Source organism: Schistocerca gregaria, chromosome 2 (assembly GCF_023897955.1).
Source record: "Schistocerca gregaria isolate iqSchGreg1 chromosome 2, iqSchGreg1.2, whole genome shotgun sequence".
NCBI classification, from domain to species: domain Eukaryota; kingdom Metazoa; phylum Arthropoda; class Insecta; order Orthoptera; family Acrididae; genus Schistocerca; species Schistocerca gregaria.
Genome location: NC_064921.1, coordinates 815698141 through 815722230, shown reverse-complemented (window position 1 = coordinate 815722230; position 24090 = coordinate 815698141). Strand labels below are relative to the sequence as shown.

At 37.0% G+C, this 24090-nt stretch overlaps 1 protein-coding gene across 1 annotated transcript in view; it reads left to right on the top strand.

Annotated features, from left to right (window-relative positions):
- The first annotated feature begins 8928 nt into the window (after positions 1-8928).
- LOC126335142 (integrin beta-PS-like) overlaps positions 8929-24090 on the top strand; it is a 257184-nt gene continuing 242022 nt past the window's right edge. Inside the window, exons 1-2 of the mRNA XM_049998103.1 lie at positions 8929-9171; positions 23469-23664. Coding sequence (XP_049854060.1) covers positions 9016-9171; positions 23469-23664 — 352 coding nt within the window. The 5' untranslated portion in view covers positions 8929-9015. The remainder of the gene's footprint in view (positions 9172-23468; positions 23665-24090) is intronic.

Genomic DNA, 24090 nt, shown 5'->3' with positions numbered 1-24090 from the left:
CAGTCTGCCAAAAAACTACAATACAGCAAACAATAGTGTCCTCTTGTTCACAGCATATCGGGATAGGTGTTGTATGATGTCGGGCCACGTATCTGGTGGTGGCTCAGTCTCAGCAGCACTATAAGCTCTGTTGTTAGATAATCTGATGTTTGCAAAGTATGTGTAGTAGGAAGTTACTCTGATTGTTGCTTAGAAGTTTTACTTTTAACTGTGACAATGACTATAGATTCAGACATGGTTAGGTCAGATGAACAAAGCTTAAGTCGTGCTATCATGCCATGTCTCCCACTGTACTCAGCATTGTGTTAGATAATCACAGATGCCTTATTGTCATGACAACATGTGGAAATTTACTCTTAATGTTGATCAAGATGGTAAACAGTATGAGAACTGCCCTTGTCTTTTTGTTGTAAATTCCTGTGTGGCAGTGTATGTTGTTTAATATCCCACCAGGTCCAAACTTCATTTAAGTTACGTTTGGAAGACAACTACTTTGAATTGGTGGCTTCTAGGAAGGCTCTGTGAATTGTGACATGAAGCACATTTGTTTTTGATTGGCAGTTGTTGTGGTGATCCACATCATCTCAATTGGACACTGGGCCTCGAAAGTGTAGTTTTTTTTTTTTTTTTCCAGGTTCTTTGGTTCTTTATATACTTGTTTGTGGCCAGTCAACCTCTTCCCAGACTCATCATTTAATACAAGGACTGTGTATGAGCTAGCAGTTGGAGCACAGTGACTGAACGAGTGCAGACCAGGTAAGCCAGGTGAGATTCAACAGGCTGCAGTGTCCCTGATCTGGATCGAGTTGCAGAAGTCATCTTGTGGCTCCACAATAGCACTTGACTGTGGGTGTCTGTTGTTCCTCTAATTAAGGCTACTGAAAGTTGTGTTCCAAAGAGACAATGTATTTTTGTGGCTTTTTCACGTATCTGTTACAAATCGATGTGTAAATTAAAGGGACAAGATGAAAGAGGCTACACACTGATTTCTCCATTATACAGGATGTTTCAAAAAGATTCATCTGATTTCACAAACTCTGTTTTCTGCATGAATTAAGGCACAAGAGTGGAGCAAATTTTAACTTTCAGTTCGAAACTAGAAGTTACACTGGCAACGGTTGCAATCTGCCAGTTCAATCGGTTCTCAGGTGCAGTCATCTGTTTGTTAACCATTGTGTGTTGAGTTGAGATTTGTTCTCCATTTCAACAGGTCCAATTCAGTTACAACTATGTGGCATGGTTATATGTGATAGTAGTCCACTGCACCACCTAAATTCTCAAAGCATTTACTACAATTCTAATTTTTTTCGGATGACGCGAGACATTGTGGAACTGGGGTACAAAACTCACACGTCTCTCGTAGTAACTTATGTATCGTGTGCAGCCGATTCTCTTCTCTGGGTAATCAGCCACTTTGATCTCTAAAAGCTTCTTCTCCCAAGACAATACCTGATGAAAGGAATTTATTAAGCTACTTCTCTATTCTTGAAATAATTTGTGTACTCATGGAGCACTTTCATTTCATTCATGGTTTATTTTCAACTCTCAACACAAAGAAACATTTACTCTTTTTCACATAAGTATGTAAACTCTGGCAAGCCAACTGGTGTCTTTAAATGCCAGACTTGATAAAACACAAGTACAATGTCATATGTTGTAACAATCCAATAATTAATGGACATCACATGCATCCTGCCTCATGCAGAGATATGAAGTAAGATAAAAGTCTTTAGTCTCAAGTAAGTCCAATACATGAATGTGCATAGAAATCTGTATTAAATTGTTCATTAGTCTTTCTACAATCAACACAGACACTAACACATCATAGAATACTGCCTAATTATCCCTTGAGATTTCGTCACGTCTTCAGTGGTGCTGGCGGCAAACACTTGTTGTTGTCAGTGACTCACCCCACTTACAGTCTTCTAATGACAAGCTTCTGACCTGCACATAGAAACAGGTAGATTGGTAGAAACGTTCTCACTCTCCTGCACTCGTACCTAAAATATCGGGTGTTCAAGATGGTGGAAGGCCGAGTGTTTCTAGAATTTACACCAAAATTCTTGAGGCAATACACAATGCCAACAGTTTCAAGACTCTAGTACTTACTGTAAGGGAAAATCTTTCATGAACTGCACGTGGAAACTCTTACTACAATATATCCTTTGTTCCCAAACTCCCCTGACCTCAGCCTGTCCTCCTCTCTTCTTCTATCCCTCTTCCCCCTTCCCACCCCCTTCCCCACTACAGCTACCCAATGCTGCACCTAGCAGCCTTATCCGTCTCTACCATGCCTCTGCACGCTCCCATAGGCAGCACTAGCATATGCCCTTACTGCTACTCACTATCCCTCCCCTCCCCGCTCCATGCCTCTTCCTTACCCCCAATATCCACCACATTGCTGCTCACATCAGATGCTATTGCATTCAGGCCTCGGTGCCCAAAACAACAGGGTGTGTGTGTGTGTGTGTGTGTGTGTGTGTGTGTGTGTGTGTGTGTGTGTGTGTGGGCGCGCGCGCGCATGTGGAGTGGGGAGAGAGATGATCTGTGAATTTTTGTGCCTTTCCATGTTGGTGTTTTTCCATCCTGGACTTTCTATTGTTTAAAAATAATTAAAGTGTAGTTCCATCACGTCATTAAAATATTATGTAACTGTGATTTATTAATCTCATAATGTAGATACCTAAATCATTTGATTCATGTACAGGAGACAATTAAAATTTTGTAATCAAAACTTAATCATCTACAGAGAACAGATATTCCTAAGAGTATCATTATACTAATACAGTTCAGTCATATAAAAAAGGCTACTTAAGTATAATAATAAATAACAAATTGCTCAAATTATCAGTTTGTCAGCTATAAATTTGTGAACTGATTGTTAGCTCTCTACTAGAAGGTGTCATATTCAGTCCAATTCTTTTTTTACTGTACATATTTGGCTCAGACTGCCACGAGGCGACAGCTGGCCACAACAGAGCCATGTTCTAGATGCCATGAGCTTGTTGGTGATCACTGCAGAGCATCACACCTAATGCCTGATGCTGTGGCATGACCTGGTGATGAAAATCATCACAATGCATGTGGCAGTCAACATGTTAAACATAAAATATACCAATTTACAGATGATACCAGCAGTTTAATCCAGTTACATAAAATGACAAGCCGCAGTCTCATGCAGTTGCTATGGCATTTAAATACTATGGCGAGCCCGGCTCGCATGTGTTTGCTTCACTATATAAATGCATGAGATTCAGTGGCTCTTAAATGTATTCTGAAATTTAGCACTAGCCATGCGTATCACCTGGTAGCTGCTCTTATTAAACAGCCTCCATGGTGAAGAGATAAGTTTTTTGTGATGGGGAGGAGAGTTTACTACAACTGCTAGAATGTGCACAGCTACCCGAGTACTCTGTTCGCAACTGTCCAGCAATGAATACCACTACTATGAGACTATTTCCAATACACATACTCCCACTTCAAAAGAAATAGAATGTCACAAAAGGCGTGTTATGTGCTGCTCAGGTGGGAAAAGAAGGAAAGTGCATCACAGTGTTAAAAATGTGGTATTGCTTACATTTAGAAGGCTGTTTGTCACCTGCCGTACCCAACAATCATACTAGTTGATATGTATTAAATCTCATTTCATAGCAACATGTGCAGCATTTAAAAATAATGCCATTGGGCTGGTAAGAGTGAATATGAATGAAGTATTTGAAGATGACAAAGCTGTCCCGAAGAATACTGTAGATTGATTCGATGCTAACAACTTATTTTTAGACTGGAGAAGAAACTCTTGCAATGGACATATTTACTACACACAATAGGAGACCAGCTAATCCTCACATTGAACCTGTTTCCCTACATTGTGTTCAGTCAACTGCCAACCCTCTATTGGCCCACAGTGAATGTACAGGGGTGAGCTGGGGGTGTGAGGTGTGGTGGGATGAGGGATGGAGAGAGGTGGGAGGCAGAGAGGGAACTGGAGGGATGTGTGTACTGGCTTGTGTGAGAGTCGAGAGCCATCTGTGGGCTAGCTGGAGGTGTAGGTAGGAGGAGCAGGTGGCAGACAGAACGCAGATGATTTCACAGACTAGGGTGTGAGGTAACAGTACCCAAGTAGCTGATGTAGGGACACAAATTGGGCAGGGGTGCTGGGGCAGGACACACACGTGTGTGCACACACACACACACACACACACACACACACACACAAAATTGGGTGATGGGTGGGCAGTGAGTTACCTTAGGTTTAGCAGGAAGATTATGGGAGTGAAGAATGTGCTGTAAGGATAGTTCCCATCTGCACAGCTCAGAATAGCCGATGGTGGTGGAGAGGATCCAGATGGCATCAGTTGTGAAGCAGTCATTGAAATCTCGCATGTTGTGCCATTGGGTGGTCCATCTTGTTTTTGACAACACTTGGGTAGGGGACATTAGATTTAGTTGACAGCTGGTTGGTTGTCAAACCAATGTGAAATGCTGTGCATTGGTTGCAGCAGAGCTGGTATATAACATGGCTGCTTTCACAGGTGGCCCAACCTCTGTTGAGTCCAGAGAAGCCTGTGGTGGGTGGATCAAGCAGGTCTTGCAGCTGGGTTTTCCATCCTTATGGCACGGGATTGGGGGTGGGACCGGCATAGGGATGGAGTAGGATGTTGTGGAGGGTGGATGGGCGGCAGAACACCACTTTCGGAGGGGTTGGAAGTATCTTGGATAGTATGTCCATCATTTCATGGCTTGATGATAGGTAATTAAAGCCCCAAAGGAGGACATGGTTCAGTTGTTCCAGTTTGGAGTGGTACTGGGTGACAAGTTGGGGCTCTTCTTTGTTGTTGGTTCTTGGACTGGATGTGAGGATCAGGAATGTGTGAGGATATGGCACAAGAAGTCCATTTGTGAATTAGGTCTGGAGGGTACTCCCTGTCTGTGAAGGCTTTGTGAGGCTTTCAGCATACTGGGCAACAGAGTTCTCATCACTGCAGATGCATCTACTGCAGGTGGCCAGGCTGTATAGCAGGGATTTTTTGGTGTGGAAGGGGTGGCAGCTGTCAAAGTGCAGGTACTGTTGATGATTGGTGGGTTTGATGTGGATCGAAGCTTGGATGAAGCCATCTGAGAGGAAGAGATCAACAATTAGGAAGGTGGCGCAATAGGTGGAAGAGGACCAGGTGAGGGGATGGTAGAGTTGTTGAAGTTGTGGAGGAATGAGTATAAGATGTCAGCCTTGGTCCAGATTATAAAGATGTCATCAATAAACCTGAACCAGACAAGGGATTTGGGGTTTTGGGAAGCTAGGAATGTTTCCTGTAGGTGGCTCATGAAGAAGGGGGGGGGGGGGGGGGTGCCATATGATGGATGCCTGTGAGTGTGCCATGAATGTGTTTGCATGCCTTCCGTTTAAAGGTGAAGTAATTATGGGTTAGGATGTAGTGGGTTAGGTGTATAAGGAATGAAGTGATGGGACTGGAATCTGCAGGGAGTTGGGAGAGTAATGGTCAATCATGGCAAGGCGACGGGGTGTGAGGGATGTTGGTGTAATGGGAGGCTGCATCAGCAGTGATGAATAGGGATCTGGGAGGTGGGGATGGTGGAGAGCTGGTGCAGGAAATGGTTGGTATCGTTAATGTGGGAGGCTAGGTTTTTGACAATTGGTTGGAGATTTTTATCAACAAAGGGCCGTGATTCTTCCCATGAGGGCACTGTAAGCAGCCACAAAGGGATGCCCAGGTTTGTTAGTTTTGTGGATTTTGGGGAGCATGTAGAAGGTGGGTGTGCAGGCTGTTGTTGCAATGAGTGGGGAGATGGATTCAGGGGAGAGGTTCTGGGAAGGGCCTAAGTATTTCAGCAGGGGTTGGAGGTATCTGACACCTAGGCTATGAAACTGCATGCCCAGCTGTCTGCCACCTGCCTCCTCTACGTGCAGCCCTAGCTAGCCCACAGATGGCTCCTTACTCTCCCATGAGCTGCAAGATGCTGCCTGCTGCCTCTCTCCATCTTTCACAGAGCATTTCTCCAGTTTGTAACTCACACTATAGGTACACAATACAAGCTTTGTTTGTGTTGTGGCAAGTGTCAATTTGTGTGTGCAAGTCGTTGATGAGATTCGTTGGGGGAGGTACGAAGCAGCCCATTTTGCTAACCTTGTAACTGGGTTGCCCATCTGTAGATGCAAACTAATTCGATGTGACAATATGGTGACACGGTTTAATGATAAAATTTGAGGATGTCTCAGCCTACATGTGCAATCTATATAAGTACTATAACTGCTGTATCATCAGCGTAATGCATATGCTCCACAATTTGATAATTTGTCTTGAACACCCTCTACTTTATGCTTTGAAACAAAAATGTAGTTCCTTTCAGGTTGATGTAGAGAAGGCTTTTCTTTTCAACATAGAGAGTAAACAAAACAGAAATACGGAAGCACTGATATGGGGTGTGGCATAAGGTGAGGTACGAAAGAAAATTTAAAGAAGAGTCAGTGTTTATGGAAGAAGAGAGTGAGACACTGGTCAGAAGAAAGAAGGGAAAAGAAAGATGATGGTAGAGGGAATTTAAGGGCAAAAAAGGGATTGAACAAGAGATTTGAAGGTAACTACCTAGAATAATTGATATCGAGATATTGTAAACAAAATAGATATGCAAGGAAAACTCATATCCAATTTTGAGCAAGATAGTTTATTATTTTGATGGAAATGTGAGTAGGGTCAGTTTGTAAAATACAGGATTATTGTTAGTTGCATAGATTCTAAACAGACAATAGAAAGGATGATATAATGTTGAGAGAAAAATGAACTTGTTAATAGTGGGTACCAGTACATAGGAAATGGTATTTAGATCTCTAAAAACATGAATGGCTCATAAATACAGCATATAGAAGAAAAAGTTGGCAAGTTGGTATTGAGGAAACCACCTGTATAGTAGTCTCAAAAGAGTTACAGATGGAGAGGGGAGGGGTGGTTAGTGAGTGTAGATGTGCCTTATTAGTGGAAAAGAGACTGGGGTTTATAAATGTTCATTTGGTGGAATAGAAACTCGGGGAATAGAGTATTTAATAAATGTGCAACTGTGAGCTGGAATAATATGGAATAGAAAGGAATTTCCAATGACAATATACCTCTGAAACAGGTAACTTTGGCTGAGGTTTAACAATACTTTTAAAATTTATACATGCAGTTAGGAAGAGATGTTTAATGTTTCAAAGCCGATGCAACAGTTTCAGTTTAGGAGAACTAAGGAAATTTTTTTTTATCTTGAATGATGCTTAACAGGAATGCTTTCTGTAATGTGAGTCTGTACTGGTATTGTAGTTCATTTTCTTAGCGAATACAATGAAAGTCCTGTCCATAGGAAAAAGAGAGAGTCCAAACAATTGAATATGTAAATCAAACAATGGAAAATCCAGGGTGGAATGTAACAATATTATGAAAAGGGAAGCAGCTACCCGCCATTTAGCATAGGTGCTGAGTCACAGATAGGCACAACAGAACAAAGCAGTGTTTGTGACAGTCTTTCTGTTGTGCCTATCTGCGACTCAGTATCTCCACTGTATGGTTAGTAGCAACTTTTCTTTTTGCAATATTGAATATGTAAATCAAAACATGGAAGGAAAAAATATCAGTAATACTGTAATAATGATAATGATGGTACTGTAATACTGAAGTTTGATTTAAGAGAAAGTAGTGGTAGCAGTGCATAACTTACAGCTGATTGAAATCACCATGCAACCCAAAAATCAAGAATAAAGTGGAAAGCAGAATGCAGATCATATGTAAGAGTGGAAGATTAGCAAAAGAGCAGTGGTAAATGAAGAGTGAAGAATAATGGAAAAGTAAACTAAAGAGAACATTATGAAAAGAAGCGGCAAATAATGTAATTTCTGAAAACTGATCTTCTCTGATGGTGGGCTGCCTACTCATGAAACTGAGCCCACAGTATCCCCAAATGCCAGGAAGAATAGATTGATAAATGTGACATTTTGGTTTATGAAAATTTACTTTTGATACTGGAAAGAATTAAACAAATCATCCAAAGTATTCATTGTATTGATTCAAAAATTAATACTTTCAGCTGTCATCTTTTCTGCACTTCAGTAATTTTATGCAGAAGGCTTTCACAATATAATAATAGATGTATTCTCACTAATATAGTGAAACAAAACTGAAGATTGAAAATTATTTATTTAAGAAAGATTGAGAAATCTAGCTCAGCATGCAAAAGCTGCCAATGAACATTCTTGTCAAAAAAGCAGGTTACTAGAAAGTAACACCTGTAACTGCTTTTCTTTTTGGCCAAGTTTTATTGCCATTTTTATTATGAGGGTACTGATTTTTCTATTACTTTATGATATAAATACTCTTGTAGTTTATTGATTTCTGCTCTTGACGTTTGCATTCATGTACACGAATTTCCAGTTACACAACTGAACTCATTTGCATATTCAAGAGCATTTGTTGACATGGATATATTAGCATTTTACATAACATTCTACACAATGTCAGGTACATTTTGATACAAATGGTTTCATGTCAATAATTTAGTATTTTATCATGTATATGCCACAAGAACAATTAATATAAGGAGTCTGTTAGTGTTGTGATAGTATGTGACACATTTAATATTGCATACTTTAATTTTGTAAAAATGACATATTGTAACACATAAAGCTACTGTATAATTAAATGAAATTAAAAATAAATTATGCAGTTACATGTTACAATATGTAATTTCTAAGATCTGTCAAGTCTGTGGAAATCAATCAACATAAGGGATTTAATTTTCTAATTCATCTCAGAATTGGTCATGTTGAGAAAATATGCTTTTACGCCTGTCCATGTGTGTAGCAAGTAGCATACCCCACTGTATCATATAATGTTACTGTTGGTGCAGCGTCATTTCCTACATTTCTTATTTCCATGAACAGGAAGTGGTCTGGCCATATCCTCAGGATGTTGCAATGTTCTTTGAGCCTAGTGCCCTTGTCTTTGCTAGTAACAGTGCCACTGTGTAAAAATGAAGCTGTCTTGTAATACAATCATTCTCATTTTCATATTCTTTTTTAATTTTCTGGAAAAAAATGTTGCAGCAAATGACAGAAATAAATGCAGGTCACAAGAAGACTGCAAAAGCTGTATAAGGATGCCTCATTGCGTTTGGTGTGCTGTGCCTGTAAGTTACACAAATCTTCATGAATATTGCATCACTTCTGATATGACTGACATATTATGGAAAAATACAGTACAGTGCAATGCTTTTTCACCTAGTGAACTAATGAAAAAGTTATTTTCAAATCCTTTCACATGACATGCATAATATATTTGCATTCATTTTAATTTGAACTATGTAGGTATCTTGTAAGATGTAGCTAGAAAATAAATGATATGTATAATAATATAGGGTTAAATTGATGTTTGAAGCAGTAGTGGGGAGGAATATTTGACTTATTTTAACACAATGATAATATTATTTTTTTCATATTTCTAATGTACAATTTCAATTTAACAGTTTTTCCCTTTGTATGAATTTACATTTTTATATAACATTGCTATTTTTCATAGCTTATTCCTTGTTATTAAAGTAATTTGCTTTTTACCTGCCTAATAAAAAAAAGAATAAAAAATTAGAGTGAGTGTTTGAAAGTAAATACATTGCTGCAGAAGACAAGCTACGCAAACTTTCAATAGAACTTGTGAGGAATGATGATGAGCTTCTGGAATCAATGTTATGTTTTGAAAGGAAGAAACTGGTATGAATTTAGAGTGCTAGCAGTGATCAAGAACTGCAACCATTATTGTACAATCTCAAAAATGCTAATCATGAAGTAAATCTCCAGTATAAAAATAAAAGGAATCAGAAGCAATAATAGACATTGAATTAGCTATGTAACACAATTAAAGTTCAACCTTGGAGAATAGCTATGAAACAAATGAAAATTGCTTGAAATTATTGATTACCTTATTTCAATATTTTTATATTTTCTTCATGAATGTAGACTGTGTTAAAAGGTATGCATTGTTACACAATTTCCTAACCACTGACCTATCAAGTTTTCATCTGTAAATGCTATTTATCAGTGAAAGCCATTTTTGATGTATCTGCTGAACACTGTCATTGTTTTTTAAATATTCATCCTCTTAAGTTGAAAATTCCACCTAATTAGCATTATCAGTAATTAGCTGGTTTATATAAGATTAAGAATGATGAATATGGAATTTCAGGTCTTCATGAAAAGAGGCCTCCTTTAATCTTCACACAGAATATGTGCTAAAATGAAAATACATATTGTTGTTAATCAGTACATACATATCCTAAGAAAATTATGGGATATGCTAATGAGAAAAAGCATGGTGTTGTGTCCACACTATGAAGTGCCAACTTTTTAAAGGGTGTTCTTTCCTAATATGCAGTTGGCAAATGTTAGTTTTAATGTATTTGATAAACAGAATAAAGTATCTATAAAATAACACATCTTATGTTGGATGAAAAGATAAGAGGGGGGGGGGGGGGGGTGATTTGGTGAGACATGATTCCTAGGTTTATTAAATTTCTACTTCATCATTATACTCTAGAGGCCACATTATAGTGTGTGTCAGAGAATACTTCTTGTTGTACCACTGTCATTTTCCTCCCTTTCCTCTTCCATTCATGAATAGAGCATGGGAGAACAAGTGTTGATAAACCTTTGTATGGGCTACAATTTCTCTGATTTTTTCCTAATGGTCATTTAGTTTAACATATGGATGGAAGTGATACAGTATCAAAGACTTCTTGGAACACATGCTTCTCAGAATTTTAGTTTTAAACCTCTCCAGCATGCACAACACCTCTCTTTTAATGTCTGCCACTGGAGTTTGTTGAGTATCTCCATTACGCTCTTGGCATTACTAAACTATCCTGTAACAAAACATGCCACTCTTCACTGTTCACTGAACCTTCTCTCTCTCTCTCTCTCTCTCTCTCTCTCTCTCTCTCTCTCTCTCTCTCTCTCTCTCTTTCTCTTTCTCCCTTTTTTTCTCCCTCTCTTCTGTTAATCCAATCTGGCAAGAGTCTTAGAATGATGAGTACTACTCAAAAATCAATCCTTTGAATATTTTATAAGTCTCTTATTTCATGGATGAATAACATTTCCTTAATATTCTTCCATTAAATGTGAGCTTGGCATCTACAGTGAGATTTACATGGTTGTTCCAGTTTAAGTCACTCCAGACAGCTACTCCTAGGTATCTTATGGTTGTTTCTGTTTGCAGCTGTTAGCCACTGATACCATAATCAAACAGTAATGAGTCTCTTCACCTATTTAAGTACAACAAATTTCATTGTTTACATCATTCAGAGTCAACTGCCAGATTTGGTACCAGTCATCAATCTTCCACAGGTCTTCCTGCATTTCACTATAGTCTTCTGATTTGCAACATGCCTATAGAAACAGCATCATCTGTGAATAGCTTCATGTGGCTTCCAATGCTATCTACTAGATCATTTATATATAAAGTAAATAATAACAGCACTACACAGTTTATTGAGATAAATTCAAAATACCTTTCTATCTGTATCTTTCTTCTCATTTAGAACAACATGTTCACTTCTATCTGCTAGGAAATCTTGAATCCAATCACAAATATGGTCTGATATTTAGTAAGATTGTATTTTATTCACTAAATGATAGTGCAAAACTGTGTTGAATGCCTTCTGAAAGTCCAGTAACAAGGCATGAGCATGGTTATCTTTGTCTATGTCACTCTTATTTTGGAAAATCCAGGACATGAAGGCCTTCATCAACAAAACACACACACACACACACACACACACACACACACACACACACACATGTAAACATAACTCACACAGACAACCACAGTCTCAGGCAACTGGAACCACAATTTTAGTGAGGCAGTGTGGTTTCAGTTGCCCAACACTGCAGTCGTATGTGTGAGTTGTGCCTGTCTGGGTCTCAGCATCTCCACTATATGATGAATAGCAACTTTCCTTTTCATAATAGTGTCACTCTTGTTTTCATAGAAAAACAGACCAGGCTGTGCTTTGCAAGATCCCTGCTTACAGAACCCATATAGATTTTTCTAGGCATGATTTCTTTTCCCTTTGTTATGGTTGAGCTTTGAACATGTTCCATAATTCTGCTACAGATTGATATTAGTGATGGAGGTCTATAACAATGTGATATTATCTGTCCACTCTTCTTCAACAAGAGTGAGCTGCACTTTTTCCAATATCTTGGCTAGTGGGAAAAATAATCACATAAGAATCGCCATAAAATTGTAATGAGAAGGTAGATCTTTTATACAAGTAACTGTGTGTTTATGTTTTATTCAATTGTTTAGGCAGGAGTTTCATATAAGTAATAAGTTTAATTTAAGTAATAAAATCAGTTAAATTGTAATATAATTCAAAGAAGAGAATCAATTGATTCTTATCTTATCCAAAGTAGATCATCAGTGACTTGTAAACAATTTTGTGTCTTCAATAGACTGACCTAAAAACAGTGTCTACTGTAGTGCCAGATAAATCATGTATGGGAAACCACTTCTTTCATTGAAAAATATTTACTATCCCGACATTTAGATAACCCACTAACATTTGTGTATCACACAAGCATGTTTCTTCCATAAATAAACGTATAAACCAGTCTCTTTGATTAAATAAAGCAGCAAAATGTCAAGTAATCACAATATCTCATCGTGGAAACTGTCACAGAGTTGTGAGAAGATATTTGCAGTATGAAGACTGCCTATGTATTTTTCATGTTGTAACCTGTGAAGTAATGACCCTGAATGCAAATATGACTGACAATTGGCACTAAGTAGTTGTGCTTATCACGAAAGTGCTTTGACAAACCAAAAAGAGCAAGAACATTCTGACATATAATAGGGGAAAAAATGCAAGCTATGGCTATCAGAGTATTAAAAGGACCCAGAAGGTCCTTCAGCTAGGGATTAGTCATGGGAAGGGAATGTCCAAGTCTGTACAGAACTCCCTGGGTAGGGAATATTAGGTAACTAGTACTTTGAAGCCAAGTGCCAAGTGCAGAGCTCAGTGATGACACATGCAGTTTAGGTTCTCTGAAGAAAGATCTTGGTGAAGAACCACATACAGTGACTATTTGGGAGGGGGCATATTTTCCACATTACTATAATGGAAGTTTTCTGTGGAGTAGAAGGAGTTGTCAAGGAGAAACTTTCTCAGTTTGTTTTCGAGTTCAACTTTGACATCTGTCAGACATTTTATGTCATTGGGTAAGTGGCCAAAAATTTTAGTTAGAACATTATGGACGTCCTTTTGTGCTAGAGATAACCTTAATGTGGAGTAATGAATGTAATTTTTTCCTGTTATTGTACGAGGGTGGTTTGAAAAGTTCTTGGAATAACCATGAGAGGTCAGAGCTAGCGCAACAAGTTGTTCACGTGATATTCATTGGACTGTTGCCTGTAAACACGTGCCACGTCAATGCTCTTGGAAGATAGCTGTGGCTGTGACATAGCTCTGTTGTTGTTCTCGCATAGTGATTTGTGAAGATGAAAAAAATCGAGATTCGAGTAGTGATTAAGTTCTTCATGGGGAAAGGTATGAAAGTAAAGGACATTCATGCCGATTTCCAGAATACACTGGGGGATTCTGCTCCTTCTTATTCAACTGTTGCCAAGTGGACAAATGAATTTAAATTTGCTCAAGAGAGCTTGGATGATGATCTGGGCAGTGATTGGCCAAGATGTGTCACTACTCCAGAAATCAGTGCAAAAGTGCACAAAATGGTCATGGAGGACTGCCGATTGAAAGTGCGTGAAATTCCTCACACTTGTCAGATGTCAACTGAAAAGGTATAGCACATTTTAATTGAAGAATTAGAATTGAAAACAATTATCTGCAAGACTCGTGCCACAACTCTTGATGCGCCCGCACACATATGCTGTCGCCATGGCAAAATTACACGAACTAAGGTATGAATTGTTGCTACATTGACCTTATTCATCTGATGTGACTCTGTAAGACTTCCATCTCTTCCCAAAACTAAAAATTTTTCTTGGTGGATGAAGATTCCCTTCAAACGAAGAATTGATAGCCAGAGTTGACAACTATTTCGCAACCTGGAGGAAACTCATTTTGAGATGGGATCAAGGCACTGGAACATGACTGGACCAAGTGCATTAATCTACAAGGAGACTACATTGAAAAATAAAACAAAAGTTTCATTGATGTAATTACTTTTTTCCTATTCCATTATGAGAACTTTGGAAACCACCCTCGTAATTATGTAAATCATTGTTCTAAACCAATGGATTATTTACAACAAATTCCATGACTCCTTAAACAGATGTCTACATGATGAACATGGATGAACACCATGTATTATTCTAAATGTGGTGTCTGTTCTTTTAGGCATGTCTGAAAGAGAATAAACGGGACCACAAATTAGTAGTGTGTGGTATAAGTTGAGGATCTGGGTCTGACAGGAGGTGTGCTAGGGTAATCCAAGCAGTTGCTGTGGCCACTCTGTCTGAATGATGTAGTGGTCAACACATCTGCCTTGTAGGCAGGAGATCTGGTTTCAAATTCTGGTCTGGCACAAATTTCCGTGACTCCTTAAACAGATGTCTACATGATGAACATGGATAAACACCATGTAGTATTCTATATATGGTGTCTGTTCTTTTAGACATGTCTGAAAGACATTAAGCAGGACCACAAATTAGTAGTGTGTGGTATAAGTTGAGGATCTGGGTCTGACAGGAGGCGTGCTAGGGTAATCCATGCAGTTGCAGTGACCACTCTGTCTGAATGATGTAGGCGGGAGATCTGGTTTCAAATTCTGGTCTGGCACAAATTTCCATTCTTGCACCATTGACATAAATTAATACCCACTGACAACTAATGTCTTTAATTTCTTTGTGTCTTGACATATTATTCTTACAGCATGGTTTTGAGCAATGAAAACTTTCTTTCTTAAAGATAAGTTATCCTGGAACATTATTCCATATGACATTATTGAATGAAAATATGCAAAATGTGTCGGCTTACTGATTTGTTTCTCCTCAAGATCTGAAATGATTCTAAATGCAAATGTGCCTGAACTAAATTGTTGTAGGAGCTCCAAAATGTGAATTTTCCAGTTTAAATTCTGATCTATATGGACACCTAGGAATTTTGAAGTTTCAACCCTATTTATTATTTCTTCACCATGTGTTATACTTATCATTGGTGTAGTACACCTAGAAGTACAGAACTGAATATGCTGTGTCACTTTAAAATTGAGAGTGATACCATTTGCAGAAAACCAGTCAATGGTGCTGTTAATAACATTGTTTACTGTTTCTTCTGTTGCTGTATGTATGCTTGCATTGATTACAAAACTAGTGTTACCAAAAAAAAAAAGAAAAAGAAAAAGGAACTAGGTGTGCTTGTTGTTTAATAGATGGAAAATCATTTACATATTTGAGGAGCAATAGTGGACCTATGATTGAGGAACTCCGTTCATGATTTCTCCCCAGCAGAATAATCTTCCCTGATTACATTGCTTCAATGACTAGATGCAACTTTCTTCATTCTTTTTAGATTTATGTATATAATATTATCCATTGATTGGCTATACCATCAACCCACAAAACCTCAGTTTGTCTAGGAGAATGTTATAATTCACACCATCAGACACCTTAGATAGGTCACAGAAAATACCAACTGCTGCTATTTAATGTGTATAAAGTTTGTTGAGTAAAGGTGTAAATGGCACTCTTTATAAAGCAACTCATCTGAAATACAATCTGTGGTTTACTGAAATAGTTGAAAAAGATATCATCAGTGAAACAGGTTGGTAGTTACAGACATCTCTCCTATCACCTTTCTTATAGAAGTGTTTAACAGTGGTGTATTTCAGTCTCTCTGGAAAAATTCATTTTGTTAGTGATACATATTTCATGTGAAACATGGCATATTACATAGGAACAAATCTTTAGTCCTCTGTAGGAGACACCATCAAATCCAGATGAGCTGTTATTTTTGAGTGACTGTATAATTTTTTAAATTTTACAATGAGAAGTTGGTGATACATTCATATGAGTGAATTTTATGAGAGTTGCTGTGATTTTTCTCTTGAACTGTTTGTCCCTATATTTCCTACTATTTTTAACAAATGACTGTTAAACATATTTTTACCAGTGACTAACCATTTGTAGCTTTCCATTGAATTTAATCATGATGTTATCCTGTTGTGTGGCTGCTTTCTGTCTCTTATTTCAGTACATTTCATATAATATGAAGTCTGCTGCTAGAAATACATATTTCTGACATAATGTGTATGTACCTTGAATTTTTAATAACTCACACTAATGTGAAGGTGTGCCACTCTTTACGCCCCGAATTTATTTACTTGAATCAGGAGCTTTCTCACAGGATTTTATAAATTAATGATTTCAGGTAAGGAAATAAAAGGACTTTATGCATATACACAAATACAAAATTGAAATCAAACAGTCGTTGCTCAGAAAAGGCAACTGTTAAAGCATTTTCTTATGCTGTGAATAACTCCTCCTTGTTGATAGGATCAGGGAAACATGTCTGCTGATACAGATGTTTTGTTGTCTGTATTTCTCCACCTGCACACAGTATTTGCCTTTGTAAGTATCCCCATTTCATTAGGTTTTCCTTAGATTTGCCATTGCGTGTAGGTAACCTGTTCATTGATCTCCATGTGGTCTAGTCCAAGTTGTGTCCCACTGTTAAGAATTCTGCTGGCATTATCAGTGCATGGAGATAACCTACACTGGCTACCCACTGTTTTTCTCCGGCTTTCTTGGCTGATGTGTCTTAGTGCAGATGTTGACAATAAAAAGCTCTTCCAGACTTCAACATTGCATGGTCTACCTCTGAATGCTCCCAGTGAGATTAAACATGCGTAAATAATTGATACAAGCATTCAGGTTAACCAGAGCAGTTTCTGTCCAATTCCTGTGATTTCCATTATTTTCTATTGGCATTTTTGGGGTAATTTTTTCTGAAAGACATAGCTGCTGAACAACTATAGATACAGTTGTGCCAGTCAGTGGAGAAACCAAAAATAGCAGCATTGATAACACAAGGAGTAACGTTCGTAGTATATTTGGACTTTTCCATTAGAACATAAAAACTTTAAGGAAGAATGTTGTGCACGTGTGTCACTACAGGCACCTGAAAAGTGTAAAATATTTCTGCAGATGTGCAGTGCATAACAGAACATCAATTGGAAGTCACAGAAATTGGACAGGTGCACCTAGGTGGATATAAGTTAGGATACTAGTAATTAGTTATAATGTATGCAAAAAGTGGAATAAAACTCTTTGGCTGTAAATTTAAATTGGTAGTACATTGAACAGCTCTTTGAATGCTGTACTTAAATTACAGACTTGGAAGCATACAAGCTATCAATGCTGACAGTGTATGGGCCTTCAACAAGATATGTTTTTAGTTTGATTGAGTAATTAGAGTGAATGCTAATAAGAGTTATAAATATTTGGTAAATAACTGTACTATTGACCAGTTTCTCTTTTTCCAGCTTAAAAAAATATTAGCAAAGGTTGTGTTTAAGTGTCTTCTTAAGCATCTAACTGCAAACAATATATTGTCCCAGTCACAGTTTGGATTCCCCAAAGGTGATATAGAGAAGCCTTTCCACATGCACAGTGAGAATGTACTTCATTCATTAGACAACAAATCAGAGGCTACTGGAATTTTCTGTGACTGGTCAAAAGCCTTTGACTATGTGAATCACAGCATTCTCTTAAGTAAATTAGAGTATAATGGTGTCACCGGCAGGGCTGTGAAATGGTGTGAGTTGCACCTAACTAACAGGAAACAAAGAGTGCTGTTGCAAAATATCTGTGGAGTGAGCAATCGCTCTTCATCTGACTGGAAATTAATTACATATGGTGTTCCTCAAAGTTCCATCTTGAGTCCATTGCTTTTTCTTGTATACTTTAATGGCCTCTTGTCTGTTACATTGCCAGTTGCTAAGGTTGTTTTGTTTGCAGATGATACAAACATTGCAATAAATAGCAAGTCAAGTACAGATTTATAAATGGCTGCTAATCAAATTGTTTAAAGCTGATTCACAGTCATTAAACTTTGAAAAGATGTGTTAGTCAGTTGGTCGTTTTTGGAATAATCATGCTGGGAGGCAGCGCAACAGCTAACACAAAGAGTATGAATTGGCATGAAATTTATATAATGAGAATAACTACTACTTGCAGTACTGCAATTAAAGCATGGATTGTTGTTGAAACTAAATTAGTGCTATGAGCAGTTTTCCTTGTAGCAGAAGAAAAATACAATTCAATGTACAAATACTGAAGTCACAAAAATGAATAATATATACGGGATAATTTTTCTTACTCTGTCCATGGGGATTTTTAGAATGTCTGATTTTGTAGCAAACTTGGTGCTTAACAAAAAGTCAATTGTTAGATTATTCACATATGTATTTAATAGAAGTCACTATTAGGTTTCACTGATACCATTAATTTACCTCTAGTTTTCTGTGGTTGCTGATCAGACAGTCCATCCACTAAATCTTGATAATTAGCACATATATATTTTAAGATGTCTTGCAGGATAGAAGAAATTACTGCCTCTTCTGACTGCAGGCAAAAGTCGTGCTCATGAACAATCTAGGTGTAATAAATAAAAATATTCTTGTGGCTGTGATAACTTTTAATATATAATTTTGCTTGCATTTTTATACACACATACCATCCACTACACACATCATTGACACATCAGTAAAAATTAAATTTCCTTTTCATGTGAGATCTTAAACATAAGCACTCTCAGGTGATACTGAAACAAAAGTTGTTAAAAAAATTGAATATTCTCTTGACATTGCTCTTCTGTTTCAAAGATAATTTTAAAAGGCCATCTTCTGTGCCAATGTACAAATTTCTTATTACCAATGAGTAAAAGAAAACATTCATACAAATTCATAATGCGAAAAGAATAAAAAGGTGTGATATTGGGAGGTAGTTGTTTAGCTATTACACAAACACCCACTCTATGCAGTTCAGAACTTGTAAGAGATTTCCTTGTGGCATTTGTATAACGTAGAAGACAAGTGGATCAAAGAGGTTGACACTGTCAAATTTCTAGGATTACAACTCGATAGTAAATTCAGTTGGGAAGAGCATACCACAGAATTGCTGAAGCACCTAATCAAGTCTATATTTGCGGTGAGAATCATGTCAGATCTGGGAGATATAAATATAGAAAAACCTTGCAAACTTTGCTTACTTTCTTTGTATTGTGTCATATGGGATCATATTCTGCAATAAGTAGTCAATCTGAGGAAACGTTTTTAAGAGTGTAAAAGCATGTAATAAGACCCATTTGTGGTGTAAATTCAAGGACATCATGTAGAAACCTGTTCAAAGAACTGGTTGTTCTAACCACTGCCTCTCAGTATATTTATTCCTTAATGAAATTTGTAGCAAGTACTATTTTCAGCCAGTAGCTCAATACATACAAGAGTAGCATGTAAAACCAACCCGCAAAGTCAACGAACTCTGACACTGTTCTTCTGTCAAGTTTGAATAAAACTCCTCTAGGATACCCAAATACATGCTACTGTCCACTGTCGTCTCAAAGAATATGGGGCCCATAACTCTTGTGGTGGGAACAACACACTGGACACCAATCCTCTCATTATGCAAGGGTATCTGGTGGATCTCATGTTGATTTTCTGTTGACCAATATCTATTGTTCTGGGAATTTATGCACCCAGACAGGTGGAACCACACCTTGTCACTCATGATGAGCCTTAAGGGGGCCCAAGACACCACTGGCAACATTTACCAACAGCCATGAACAGAAGTGCTCTCTCTTCTGCAGGTAAGGCTTTGTCAGTTATTGCAAAACACTTACCCAGTACAGTTTTAACTTTAGTCCCCTTAAAACATGTCTGCAACTTCTCTCACTCGCATGAACCTGTTGACTCAATGTCCTGGTTGACTTATGATGACTTCTTTTCATTATCTCCTACACCTGCCTCTTTTATTCAGATGAGCAGACAGTTGGTGGACTGTTCCTGGGAGCATTTTGAACTGAACCTGTACACCGCTACTTTTCAGTCAATTCATGTATGGGTTTTTGCTCGCACAGAACGTCCTGGAAATTTCTCCTGAAACAAATTCTTTGTTTTCACAAAAGATCCAGTGTAAATGAATACTTCAACAATGGCAACATGCCCAGTTAATGAATGCAGCTTAATCACACACTCTCACTAATCTGGCTTCACACAACAAGGCTTACAATCTCCTGACAAATGATCAGGGAAGTGAGTATTATATTCAAATGTTTTATGTTATATTTGTTCCATGCCATGAGAATCATCTCATTTTTGGGTCTATGGAACAAAAACTGAATCTAATCTCTAATCTAAACTACTCTAATCTATCCATAGTTATTTCAGTAATGATTTAATCTGAGTTAGTTCTGATCGAGGAATCAGACATTGAAGATTTCCATCTATGGCTTGATCCCCACAGTAATATTTCCAACAAGAATAGAGGGATTGTATGAATCTGGCAAAGCCCAGTATAAAGTACACGCAAATCTTCTTAACCTTCTGGTGAAAAATCATAAAGTAAAATGAATGCAAATGACAGTAGTACTTGCAAAAAGACACTGCTCAGCGAATAAAAGAAGCATTGTGCAGAAGATGGATATAATTGTTTTCTGCATGCCATCTTTTGTATGAATAGCAATGTACCTCTGTATACACATTTATATTGCATCCTGGATTATAAAATAGCAAGCTGGAACTACACCATCTGTCATGATTTTGTTCGTGTAAAAACTTAAATTGGTCTCTTTCTTAAATGTCATCTAAATAATGCCTGTTCACATCTTATGTATACTGTTTATGCCCAAATCCTATGATAATTTTTGATCCACTGACTGGAGTAGTGTATTTTTACTGGAAATGTTAAAGGTAATGAATAATTGAACCTATGATAAATATGTAAATATGTGTAAGAGTAGATATGAGTTGAGCTAATAGGTAACCTTAGAAATATTGACACTATCTACTAGAAAGATCAACATCCAGACTTTACGGTAGCATGTTTCAGTTTTCCTGAAACTCATTAACTTACTAAACAATTAATATTGAAGTTCATACACATCCAAAATTTCTATTGTATTAGCCATATGATTGGTAGATTTCAGCTTTTACCACTATACTTTTGTTGCCCTAATTTTCCTTGGCTGAATGGGACCCTCCATTAATGAATTAAGAAGTTACTGAAATGAACATAAATTAATATAAATCTAAATATTGCTTTCACACTTATAATCAGCGAATTCTCAATGTAGACACACAAAATTGTTCTGTCATTTTTTTCTTTGTTAATTAACTGTTTATTGTGTAAACTAAATTATTATTTGAGAATACAGTTCAGTCTGGTGAGTAAAATATAACCTGGCAGTTTTTCAAACTGTTATGTAGTTTCCAAAATATTGAAATGTCCATATGTCACTCTCTATAAGGCAAACCCCACCTCAAAATCTTCAATCCTGCATGAGCTAGCATATGAACTAAAACTATGTAACAAGTCTGCTGTCAGCATTCATAAACACAACATTAGTATATTGATGTAGGAGTAATTTTATATGTCATATCACTGTGATCCACCTTGATCAAAGTGCAGTTCACACATTTCAATCAACTGTAAAATAATGCTTCAAGGCTGCTGCCCTGTTAATATTCTGGTGATAATTACACAGTGTTAGCTGTATACATTACTGTGCATTATTATTGGGCAACTGTGTCCACTATCTGTATTATTTGATAACAACTTTGTAATGTCCATCTGTTAGCTTTAATGCACAAAAGTGTGCTGCATCTGCCACTGTTAGTCTGATTAGTAAGACACTGAAAGTGCCTGCCTGTGAAAAACATCTTATGTGAGAGCTGAAACTGATCATCACATGGCTAATAGTGAAAATAAATGAGGAACAAGTCACATTAATTAAAAACTGTGGGGTGTATGTTATTGGAATATTTCCCATAATGCCAATTTTACAGCAATCCAACAAAGTTTCTTCAATTACGCACCATGAGGAGATAGAATTCGCAGTATCTTCTTTTCATTAGAAAGAAGCAACATATTTTTGTCCTAAAAGAATCTGACAAGCTGAAATCACATGCCAAATTTTAACTTATCATGTTGCATCGCCACAACATCGCCAAGGAGTAAAATAATCCCATCTGATGTATATCCTTTAAAAACGGTAAAAGTAGTTTCTGATTTAACCATTGAAAAGAGATAACTATACTCAATAAAGATTTAAAGGGCATGAAAGCTAGCATAAAAATTAATTTTTACTTGAAGAGTAAATGTCAGTGTTCACTTTTAGATGTGTTCCCTATACTAAATGTGTAATTACTGATTATGAGTAGAGAGAGATTAACAATTTAGGGGAATTTACAAATGAGTCCAAGGAAAGCAGAGCAGCGATGTAAGAATTGCTACATGTAATACAAAGTTTGTTTCAATAGTTAGATTACATCCCTGGAGAAACCAGAAACTCTCTAGAGATTTTAAGTTGAAAGTGAAGTAAAGACTTATAGTGTGACATTAATAATTCATCTTTCTCTTCCTCTCCTTTCTGTATCAAGATGTCTCATCTTGCATAAAAAAGTATGCTATGATGCTGAACTTCCAAAATCAGAGTGTCTTGCTTTTGAAAGTGCAGAGAAAAAGCAAAGTATCTTAAAATAGTTTTTCTAAAAGAAGGAACAAAATACTATGAATTTAATTTAATTTGCATAATGCATTTATCTTCACAGGTAGTTGGCAGTGATTTATCATCATAGTTTCTAGTCTTCATTGTATTTGAATGAATCTGTAGCTGTGAAGGCTGGGAATCCAGGATTTTAATTTCTCATTTCTAGTTTCAGCACTTACTACATGATGAAAGTTGATAGCTTGTGCACCTATCTGAATTAGCTATATCCTTTTCAAAATTTCCTTATTAATAGAATAATGTTGAAAATTTCAAATTGTAATTTTGTGTGGACATTATTATTTTTATGGCTGAAGAAATACTGTGCAACTCTTTCCACAAAATGAGTTTTCTGTGAAAGCTTTCGTATGATATCCAACTAGGAAAGCGATGGTCAGTGGACATATGGAGCAAAATCGGAATTTTCCAATTAGCTGCTTTTGAAATTCTGTTATGTTTATCATTGTTATTTTAACACCCAAAAATTTAGGAAGTATAAAATGTTAAGAACATTATGAGTTTTCAGTTTTTGTTAAATTTGTGAAGAAGTACACATAATGAGAGTTATAAATTTTTTTCCACATCACATGGTAGTGCCTGCATGTATTCACCCACGCACTCACCCCCCCCCCCCTTCCTACCACTCTCTACAGAGAGAGAGAGAGAGAGAGAGAGAGAACATACTTTCACTGTTTTGATTTTTTTAGGTTACCTCAGAAAATTTACCAAGTTATCGTTGTGAAGATCTACATGAAGCAACAGATGACTGGTGTAATCAGAAATATGTAAAAAATCCATTAAATGAACAAGCCATTCCTGTTGAACACCAAAAACCGCTTGGAAAAATCAATGGTTCGGCAGTACAAATTACTCCGCAGAGAGTGGAACTGAAAATGAGAATCGGTATGTACATATTTATGATAGTAATAGCAGGAGCAGTAGGGCAAAAGTAGCAGTAGCAGTAGGAGCAGTAGTAGGACTATTCATAGTAGTAGTAGTAGTAGTAGTAGAAGAAGAAGAAGAAGAAGTTATAGTTGTAATATTGATAATATCAAATGTATTCAGACCATAATCAACAAAAAAATGCAGAATAATTCGAGATTATCAGTTTTGAGCTATGAGACCATAATTATGATGTCAATCTAGAAGTAGATGATTAACAGCTATGTAACTGAATGAAGAAGAATGCTTAAAAAAGACAATAAAATAGTAGTTTACTGTTAAAAAATTAATATGTTAAATTTAACCCAACTAACAAGTAATAACAATGACATTTTATACCACTTTAACAATTTTAAATCATTAATTCAATTTTTAACATGTGCTTCT